Source organism: Podarcis filfolensis, assembly GCF_964270895.1.
Source record: "Podarcis filfolensis genome assembly, chromosome: 4".
NCBI lineage: Eukaryota > Metazoa > Chordata > Lepidosauria > Squamata > Lacertidae > Podarcis > Podarcis filfolensis.
Genome location: NC_139607.1, coordinates 50,712,157 through 50,723,195, shown reverse-complemented (window position 1 = coordinate 50,723,195; position 11,039 = coordinate 50,712,157). Strand labels below are relative to the sequence as shown.

General features: G+C 44.9%; 2 protein-coding genes across 5 annotated transcripts in view; both read left to right on the top strand.

Annotated features, from left to right (window-relative positions):
* The window catches only part of B3GALT5 (beta-1,3-galactosyltransferase 5), a 132,287-nt gene that overhangs the window by 78,787 nt on the left and 42,461 nt on the right, over nucleotides 1-11,039 (top strand). The window lies entirely within an intron of this gene.
* Nucleotides 1-11,039, top strand: part of SH3BGR (SH3 domain binding glutamate rich protein) — a 32,138-nt gene that overhangs the window by 1,378 nt on the left and 19,721 nt on the right. For all 4 annotated transcript variants that reach the window (XM_083608817.1, XM_083608816.1, XM_083608815.1 and 1 more), the window contains exon 2: nucleotides 10,056-10,241. In XM_083608817.1, coding sequence (XP_083464943.1) covers nucleotides 10,056-10,241 — 186 coding nt within the window. The remainder of the gene's footprint in view (nucleotides 1-10,055; nucleotides 10,242-11,039) is intronic.

Here is an 11,039-nt window from a genome sequence, read left to right as displayed (position 1 = left end):
CTCACCACCTGCAAATATAACATTGTCCCACACCTGTAATTAGGATGCAGTGCTTATAGTGTAATCCCAAGCATGAGGCTGCACTCCTATATTTACTAAGACTCATTGAATTCAGTGGGACTTTCCTCAGAATGGATATGCACAGGATTGTGGGGTAAAGCTTCTTGGTTTAGAAATGTACTTTTTTAAAAAAAAAACTGAAATTGCTAGATTGATCAACTAAAACAAATAGGATTCATTAATTAAATTTCTTTAAGCAGGTTGCAACCCTAGTTGTTCCACTGTAGTGGATATGTGGCAGAACTTAATACCTCCAGTAGTATATATGATCCATGTTATGAGTACAGTCAGAAAAGGATTGGATATGAAGACAAAGAACCTCAGACTCCTCTTACTGGCTTAGCATATTCTTACTAGTGTGAATTGGGGTGTGTATAAGAGTCTAAGAAGGCATTTTGAATTCACTAAATTCCCTAGCACTTTTGTTTTAAGTAGGAATAGTATTCTTCTAACACCACCATCCTAACCATGTCTACTCAGGGGTAAGTTCTATTGACTTCAGTGGGGATTCCTGCCAGGTAATTGATGTTAAGATTGCACCCTAAATGCCTCCTGTTACACTCCTGTTTATTTATCATAGGCATCTGGGTCCTGTTATAAACCATCCTTCCATTATTTTCAGCGAGATGAGCGCCGCAACCCCAGAGTCGTCTGCGACTGGACCTAATGGTTAGGGGTCCCTTTACCTTTTTATAAGGTATAGGTAAAGGTACGCCTGATCGTTAGGTCCAGTCGTGGACGACTCTGTGGTTGCTCGCTCTGTAGGCTGAGGGAGCCGGTGTATGTCTGGAGACAGCTTCCGGGTCATGTGGCCATTATGACTAAGCAGCTTCTGGCGAACCAGAGCAGCGCATGGAAACGCTGTTTACCTTCCCGCCGGAGCGGTACCTATTTATCTACTTGCACTTGAGGTGCTTTCGAACTGCTAGGTGGGCAGGAGCAGGGACCGAACAACGGGAGCTCACCCTGTCGCGGGGATTCGAACTGCCGACCTTCCGATTGGCAAGCCCTAGGCCATGGATAGGCAAACTAAGGCCTGGGGGCTGGATCTGGCCCAGTCGCCTTCTAAATCCAGCCTGTGGACAGTCCAGGAATCAGCGTGTTTTTACATGAGTAGAATGCGTGCTTTTATTTAAAATGCATCTTTGGGTTATTTGTGGGGCATAGGAATTCATTCTTTTCTTTTTTCAAAATATAGTCCGGCCCCCCACAAGGTCTGAGGGACAGTGGACCGGCCGCCTGCTGAAAAAGTTTGCTGACCCCTGCCCTAGGCTCTGTGGTTTAGACTACAGTGCCACCCGTGTCCCTTCATGTATACTATAACTTCCCCCAAAGGCTCAGAGTGGTTTGCATTTTAAAGGTACTTCACTTTATACAAATTCCTGTGACTCCCACTACCACCTGCATTTCACATCTCTCTGTTGTATTTTTTACAATACAGATAACATTTTAAACAATATGACCACAACCTCAAAAGCAGCTTAAACACACATACATGCAAGCAATGCTAACTATGCACTGAACAACTACTAGCCCAAACATTTTGCATCAACAATTTGTATACCTATCTAATATATTTGTAGCAGAATCCACAAAAGGTCAGTGAAATTGAAATCATCATCCCTGTTGTATGCACATTTACTTTATAGGAAGTTCCATTTGCAATCAGTATGATTTACTTTTAAACAAGTATGTTGAGGATATTTTATTTACTGCATGGAGCTGTAAATCTTGTTCCCAAATCTTGTTCCAGTACTATACTAATGTACATGGATTATGTGCATCTATGGCAAGTATGGCAGACTAGGATCATTCTGTCCCACTTGCTATACACAAGTTGCCTTGTTATCTATGGTGTTTTGCATAACCAGTGCATAACATTCTGCTCCAAAGTTTAACTGTCACCTGAGAGTTACTCTAGATATTGAATACTGAGTTGTGATAGAAGCACCATATGGCTTTTTCTTCTTCTTCATTTTACTTGAGTCCACTTTTTAGTTAGCTTTTTGGGATTTAAGACAATTTATTTGTGCTTAAATGGCGAACTGAGAAATCCAAGTCTTTCCACTCAAATAGATGGTGAATTATGTTGTTGACAATCTTGATTTCATGCAGTTCACTGTTCGGGAAATGGGTGTGTGTCTTTTTATTTTCCTATGGGCCAAAGATGAAGTATAAATTCAATGTTCCTTACTTCTCAGCAAGATCACTTAAGAATCATTCTTATACAACTTTATAATCCCTTGAAAAAGAAGCTTGTCAGCCTACTAATAGTATATTTTACAGTGATAAAAGGCAACTTCAAGTTTCAATCTTTGGATGAAACCCTCCTACCCCTGTTTTGTGAGGCACAATGTTGAGTTAAAAATACAAACAGAATTATAAACAATGGCTTAGAATGTAAGAAAATGGCTAGAAGTCTAAACAAGGAAGGGATAGAGTTAAAATATACATGTGTGGATGGATTGCATTTTTTGCAGAGCACCTGCTTCTATTCCAAAGTCAAATTTCTTCTTCAGATACCAGAACTGAGGTTTGCCTTTTAGCTTTTTGAAAGCAGCTATTTTAATGACTTTTTAAATTATTCTAGTGACTAGTAGAATCTAGCCATTCAGAACTTCCCCGGACGAGAAAGTTAGTGATATAAAATTCCTGCCGGCTAATTTCTGCTGAAAACACAAGGAGAATGATGGAACCTCCTTACTTTCAGAAATGCACTGGAACATGGAAAGAACAGCCACAAAGATTTATGCCAATTTGTGGATAGTATAACAAAAGACCCTTTTTATTTGCTTCTGCCGCTGTAAGGGAATAATTAGTATCACAGTGGAGTGTCTCCAGGAATGAAGTTAGTAGAGTTGGTTAGTTTTTCATAATTTCTGTTGCTGTGCCATACAGGATGTCATGTCCTGAGATGCTGGAAAATAACAATCGCGCACATGAGGGGGCGAATAAAATCACAAGTTCACCATAACTTCATTCCTACATTGCAGGGGGTTGGACTAGATGACCATTGGGTTCCTTCCAGCTCTATGATTCGATAAAGTGTTTAGCGTAACCCTTAGTCCTCACTCTCCATCAAAATGAAGTCTAAATCTGCATTCAGTCACATCTACCTCTTTTTGTGTTGCTTGTTAACATTCCTTGCATTTTCTCTTCCTCCTTTGTGATCCTCCACTGTTTGAAACTCAGACTGTAAGCTCCTTGACACAGGAGCTGCTTGTTTTTATGTTACTCTGGAAATTGCCATACAAATTGATGGCACAATATAAAACAATAACAAGTAACTACAAATAACCTTTTAAAAGTATTTTAAGGTTTGAAGCACCAAATTCTTTCAAAAGAAACCCTCCCCCATCATGTCCGTAAACACTCTCACTCTCAGCACATAATAAATATTTTTTAAAAAAAGAACGGTGTGGTTTCACAACTCTTAAGAGAGGAGCACAAACACCATGTGCTCTGCAAGCATCTTTCTGCAAAGAACCCCCTATCTGCCTTGGAGCACAATATGGTTTGATTTCTGTAGTTTAATCTATGCCAGGGGTTGCCAGTCCTCCGGGACCAGGGGGCACATTTGGAATTTTGAGGAAGTGCTGTGGGCACCACTCACAAGATGGATGCTGTGGGGGTTGTTGCATAACATTAAATGGCTGTGGTGATAGGTGTGGCACATAACACAAAATGTTTGGGTGATGTGTAACAAAAAATGCCTGCTGTGACATCATTTCATGGCATAATGGACGCCACATATGAAAGAGAAGAAATGGAGATAGGAGCACAGAATAGTGTGGGCATGCTCTCCTCACCAGCTGCCTTATCAGTGGGGGAATAAGCACCTATATCAGTCATGTACTTCCTGTCCTGGCATCCAGTGAAACATGGGCATGTTTAGGGGGATGTATTCAAGGGAGAGGTTGATCCAGTGTAAACAGGAAATGAGCAGGAAGAGCAAACAATCTGTTGTGCATTGTGGTTTTTGAGGGGATACTCTCCAAAGTACAGAGGGTACTGGCAAGCACATCGTTATCTATGGGTGCCATGTTGGCAACTTGTGATCTATGTGGTTGGGAAAGGGTTGAACTAGATGACAGTCGATTGTCTTGATTACCTTACAACTCTGGTTCTATAGAATCTAATGTACTGAAACTCTGACTTTATTATACAGCAGGAGTTTGATGAAATAGCGATGTGCTGAGTTTTTGTTTTAATCTTAGTAGACCACTGGTTTCCAAGGGATAAACAAAACGATGAGTTTGGTCACGTCTAAGGTTTGAACTCATAATTCAATAAAAGAAACCCGATAAATTATCCTGTGCGAAGCTACAACAGAAACCGTAAGCACAGGTAATTCTGTGTCAGCACATAGTCAAACATACATTGGTTTTTTCCACTGTGCCAAAGCAAAGAAACACACCAGCTTTGAAGGCCAATGTTAAATTCCCTCCCTGCTGCTGCAAAAAACTCAATTTCAAAGACCCCATGGCCCTGCCTCCCTTAAGAATAGCAACGCAGACACCTAGGGTAGATGTGTGTCCTACTTTACAGTAAATAGTTCTCTGTTGTAAGGCGTCCTCTATTTGAAGGGCTGTCCAGTCCATACCTAGTTTAAACATAAAGAACCGTAAGAAGGGAGAGCAGAGATTCTGAAGATTAACAATTCGCACCTGACCAGGCAGACGGGGCATATACACAAATTACCTGGTCACAGCTTTGCCCGCTATGGTGACATTTATTGTGTTTCTATTTAGATTAGTAATTATTTCTGAATTATCATTTATACATACATAAATTTTAGGCAAATCTGTGTTCTCTTTTTGTGAGTGTACCAATGGTCTCTGCGTGTATCAATGGTCTTTTTTCTCCCCTCATGGTTCCTCATTCACCTGGAACTTTAGGATCAGCTGCATATCCTGACCACCTTCCATACATTTAGGTGACCCTGCTCTTGAGGGGGAGGTGCTATTCCTTCTGAAAGAACAGTGGCTTTCAAACTGTATTCTGAAGGATGCTGGGGCTTCTTTGAAGTTTACCAGAGGTTTGTAGTGATGGACAAGATTCCCTGAAAGATGGGGGCGGGCGGGCGGGGATTAAATGTTTGGATGTAGCCATGTAATCTGTTACGCTACTTACGTGACCTCATCAGTTTTGTCATTCACACGTGTTGCTGAGGGGAGATTGGATTTTAAATTGCATGATGGAGTCACAAGCAAAAATTATCTTTGTGACCTCATTCAAAATGACATTTGAGCATGGAATTAAGTTGCTATAAAGTTGGCAAGGAGATCGGTGCTGTTTCAGAATAAATTGCATGTACTTAGTTGGCGTCTAGGGTTATTAGCAGAATTTGCGCAGTGGCTGCCTGCCCTGAATTTGGCTGAGGAATCTGCCATCATTACAACCCTTTTTCAAGACATGTTCATATTGCTGTAATTAGGAGACTGGCTGCACAGATGCACCTGCTTTTTAACAGTACATTCCTTATGCCTGATGGGACCTCAACAGCACAAGTACATGCTAAGAAATATGCACAGGGAGCATCTTGCTTGGCCTTTAGCACTGGGAAGGTGGTGGATTCTACCCACAGTGCAAAAGAATGGGAACACGCTTCAGGTGAACACGCTTAAACTACCGGTATAGGGATTTTTGAAAGCAAATTTGGTATTTACAGTAGCTAAACAAAAAAAAATATTACAGAGAAAACAAATGGGTAAAAATCAAAACATAACTTTAGCATTGCTTATAACAGGCTTGGTGAATCTTAGCTCATTTAAAAAGTTCAGAGATAAACCGTAACTTCCATTCTGAACAGCAGAGAGGTGCAAAGAGCTTATCTGTGAGTGAGCATGATGGTGGCTGGTGTGGGTGCCTTTCCACCTGGCATTGATAGGGGAACTGATGCAAGGTCATGTCTGCACCATTTTGTAGGTATTTTTCTGGTCTTTTATATGTGGGTGCCATTTTATGTTAATTCTACGCTCCAACACCAGCCATTTTGTGACTGCCATCACAGCACTTCCTCAAAATGTGCCCATTGGTTCTCCAAAGTTGGTGACCCTGTAATACAGGTTAATACAGTATGCAGGGGGTATGCATACCCCTAAACATTTTGTGAATCTAACGGGAGAAGAAACTACATTTTAAAAATTGTTTAGTTTCTTCTCTAGCACAGTGAATCGTCAGTTCTGTTGCTACCCCTGATGGCGGCCTCATTTCCTTTCACGGTGTTTCCTGAGTCTCAGACGGAAGCGAGTATTTAATGTGTGAAGTAGGAGTTGGAATCTAGCACAGTGATTGGTCAGTTTCGTTGTTACCACTTTCAATAGCGACTTCGTTTCCTTTCCCTGTTGAGGGGGCTCAGAACTTACAGGGTTAAGAGTTCTGAGTGATGACGCCTCACATTCTGAGGGCGGGCACAGAACACGGAAAGGGAGTGGTTTCTGTGTGTGCTTTCAGTCTGCGTGTTTGCTCTAAGGAGAGAAGGAGCAACATGGGCGAACTCTCACCGGGAAGATTTACGATGTGTTGATCTGTACAGCAATAAAGACTTTAAGATAAGGAGAGCTGCGTTTCGGCCTGAGTTATTGCTACCACACGACAGAACGTTCAAGCTTCTACTTCTGCTGTGTTTACTCTGCTGGAGTCAAAGGTTCCAGGGGGGAAGAGCAGAGCTGCGCGGAGGAAGTGTGCCGGACCCCTGGACTAAATTGACCCCCCCGAATAGGTTATGGGTGTCAGCAATAAAGATAAGCAACGTTCGTGCGTGTGAGGAGGCTGCAGCTGGAGGCCAGCCGATGAGACGCTGGGGAAAGGAAAGCTGCAGGCAGAATCGGCTGAGGAGCAGCCAGAGGCCAGCTAAGGGGTAGCTGGTGCCAGCCAGGAGTTCGCTGGGAGGATCTGATCTACCGGACCGGGAGGTACCTGTAAGTAAGCTGGGCCCCCGGGGAGAGATGGCAGACAGCCAGAAATCGCGTGCAATCCCTTTTGAAGAGGCAGACGGGAAGGAGCCCTGGGAAGGTTGGCAGGCACTGAGAAGAGTGGGAGCCACATCAGAGGGGGCCAGACGCCAGCCTGAGGGACGTCCAGGAGGGGCTGAGGAATGCCCAGAAAGCCCAAAGTGGGCTGAAGCCGTGTCTGAGAGCTGCTGCGATGCTTTGACATGCCAGAGAGATGAGCAGCCGTGTGCTGGGAAGCTGCTGAAAGCTGGAAAGAGGAAAGCAGTGGCAAGCTGTTCCTCTGCAGGCTGTGCACCTAAGTTTGGGGGTGCAGGCCAGAAAGGCCATTCCAAGGGTCTTGAGAGTGCCCAGGCTGTTTGGCAGGAGCTGGAAGGGGTTTGCAGAGAAACCACAGAGCTGGAAGCCAAAAGCCATTTTCCCAACGGCAGAAAAGCCTCGAGGAGCAGTGCTGCTGGAAAGGTTGGGGGGGCAGAAAAGACCAAAGGCAAAGTTGCAAAGTTTTCCACTCGGAGATGTTTTGCTTGCGGTTCTCCGGAGCACCTGCGCAGAAGCTGTCCACAGCGAGACAAAGGGCAGGAAGGTCCCAAGGACATTTCCCATGGGAACCAGGCGGGTTTCCATGGCAACAGCGCAGGCAGGCGTGAGAAACAAGAGACGTTGACTGCTTCGATGGCTATTGTGGAAAACACCACCTGCATCGAGAGCTCCAAGGTCGGGGGCAGCAGGAAGGCAGTTGCAAAGGCAACAAAGAAGGACAACTCCGGTGGGGGGAGAGTGCTACGTTGGGTTGTTGACTCAGCTGCGAATGCCCATTTGGTAACAGCGCCACCTGATGGACAAATGTGGAACTGCAAGGCTGTTTCCACTGAGAAAACAGTTAGATTTGCTACAGGTTCACAGGGCCGTGTAACCCATATTTCTAACTTGTTTGTCTCTTTTTTACAGGCTGAATTGAAGGTTTATGTTCTCCCTGAGATAAAGCATTGCTTGCTGTCTGTACCTTCTCTTTTACAGGAGGGATATTCTGTGAGTTTTGAAAAAAATGTTTGTACAATTTCCAGAGATGGGAAGGAGCTCGTAAGTGTTGAAAAAAATCAGAACAACCTCTTTGTTCTGGAATCACCTCTCGAGGGTGAGGGGAATGCTGGGAAAGCCACTGACCACACTCATGTGTCGTGTGCTTGCGTGTGGCACAAGAGAATGTCACATGGGTCCTGTGAGGACGTCCAGATGTTATCAGAGTGCACCAAAGGTTGCAAGGTAAAAGAATGTGGTAAACCTTTGAATTGCAAGGCTTGCAGGAAAGCCAGAAACAAGGGATTTAGCCATCCCAGGGTGGAGAGAGTGACCACAAGGCCTTTTGAGCTTGTGCACGCAGACCTTATAGGTATGCCACAGCCAAGTCTGGGCAAGGCCAAGTGGCTGATGGTGCTGACAGATGATTATACGCAGAACGCATGGGCTTTCACGCTGAAAGCTAAGGAGGAGGCAACGCAACTGATCAAAGATTGGGTTGCGGAGGTGGAACAGAGGTTCTCCACCAAGGTGCAAGGTTTCCAGTTTGACCGTGGTTCTGAGGTCACTGGGTCTGCTCTAAAGGGTTTCTTTCGCCAGAGGGGGATACGTCACAAGGTGACTTCTCCTCAAGAGAGTGGCGTGGCAGAGCTTAGGAGTAAAGCCCTGGTTCGAGCATCCGAGATTCTACTGGATGACTCTGGGTTGCCTCACAGTTTTTTGGGGGAGGCGGTAAAAACGGCCAATTTCTCGATGAACAGGTGCTACAATGCAGTGGTAGGTGACACCCCATATTTCTTGCTCAACGGACAGAAGCCGCTTGTGCATTTCTTCCGTTCGTTTGGTTGCAGAGCCATGGTGCCTGTACCAAAGTGGTTGCAGCAAGAGGGTGGTCCAAAGTACCAGGAAATGATCTTCTGTGGGTATGAACCCGCGACAAAAGGGTGGAGGTTCGCATACCCAGAAGGTGATCAGACCAAGCTTCTGGTCAGTAAACAGGCTGAGTTCTTTGAGCAGGATGGTTGGGCAAGACGCAAAGTGCGCTCAGATGTTCACTCAGATTGTCTGTCTGACTCTGAGGAGGAAAGAGAGCCAGAGCCCGAACCTGCTGTTGGAGACCAGGTCCCTGAACAGAGTAGGGCGTCTCCACAGGTTGTTAAGGGAGTGTCCAAGAGTGAGCCCTCATCTCCTGTGCGCATAATGGAGAAAGCTCACAGACGTGTCAAGTCAGAGGGGGAGTCTTCTGATGAGGAAGACGCAAATGCTGGCCCCAGTGGGTCAGGAGAAGAACCCCAGTTTGTGCCCAGGCGGTCTTCAAGGGCAACAAAGGGAATTCCACCTGAGAGGTTTCAGGTCACAAATGCGTGGGTTGGTTTCGCACAGTGCGAACCTGAGGTTTGTGAGGTTCAACAGGTGCCTAACAACGATGCCAGGAAGGGGCGGAAGGCAATGGGGAAGGTGTTGAACACTCAGAAGTCCTCTCAGAATGTGATTCGAGAGGGGGTGTTGAGGGGGCTCAGAACTTACAGGGTTAAGAGTTCTGAGTGATGACGCCTCACATTCTGAGGGCGGGCACAGAACACGGAAAGGGAGTGGTTTCTGTGTGTGCTTTCAGTCTGCGTGTTTGCTCTAAGGAGAGAAGGAGCAACATGGGCGAACTCTCACCGGGAAGATTTACGATGTGTTGATCTGTACAGCAATAAAGACTTTAAGATAAGGAGAGCTGCGTTTCGGCCTGAGTTATTGCTACCACACGACAGAACGTTCAAGCTTCTACTTCTGCTGTGTTTACTCTGCTGGAGTCAAAGGTTCCAGGGGGGAAGAGCAGAGCTGCGCGGAGGAAGTGTGCCGGACCCCTGGACTAAATTGACCCCCCCGAATATTCCCAGTGATTTTCTTCAGTCAAAATGAAAGTACCCCTGAACATTTTTTTAGGAAAAAAAGGCACTTTGTTAATATATTGGATATATCCACTAAGTTTAGTTATGAAATATCAAATTATTTTTCTCTCTCTTTTCTAACCAGATTAAGAAGAAACAGCAAGAGGTGGTGGGCTTCTTAGAGGCCAACAAGATTGACTTTAAGGAACTGGACATAGCCTGTGATGAAGACAACCGGAAATGGATGAGAGAGAATGTTCCGGGTGAAAAGAAGCCACAAAATGGAATCCCCCTCCCTCCACAAATATTCAATGAGGAACAGTATTGTGGGGTAAGAAGTGTAAAGGTGTAATACGTTTAGGGATTTAAAGAAAATGTACAGATTTGCTTCATGAAATTTGCAAAACATTTTCTTGGTCCTCTGTTTGCGTTAATGTTATGCCCGCCTTTGTGAACTGCTTGCACAAGATGGTTCTGGGTTCGGGTTTAAGTTATAGCATAGGCATCACAGAGGTCCTTGCTGTGTCCCGGAAGAGCTTGGTGGACAGAAAACTACCCTTGGCTCTAAGTTTAGGGTCCTGAAATAAGGTGGGATCAGATTGGGTTGGTGCTAGTTAAGGATCCATTGGATCCAAAGATGTCCCATTCCCCTGAGAGGGGCAGATCTCCCCTGCACCCACATTGCTTCCAAAGGGTGTGTGTGTTAAAAATAGATAGCTGCTCCAAGTTGTTCCCTCACCCCCGCCATTCACCCCACTTATTATTGCTGTGCAAAGGAACTGTTCCGGGAGAAACACTGGAAAGAACTGGTTTGTGCATTTTCTGGCTATTAAACACTAAGAGAATGAACCTTCTATGCACACACAGAATGGGAGCACGCCTAATGTTCTTGGTCCTTTTACCATCATTATGATCCCTGTGCTGGGAGAGGTTGTTGTGGGGGGTGAGGAAGGGTGACACTGATATGCTAAACACACTCCTTTTCATCTAATTCCAGGGGAGTAGAGGGATGAATTCATACTGAAGTTAGGATGGATTGCAGTAGGGAATGTGCCATCAGATCTCAATAGCAAATCCATGCATAAGGGTTTGGAAGCAGTACCTGTGTGCCAGCCTAAAATAAACCAAC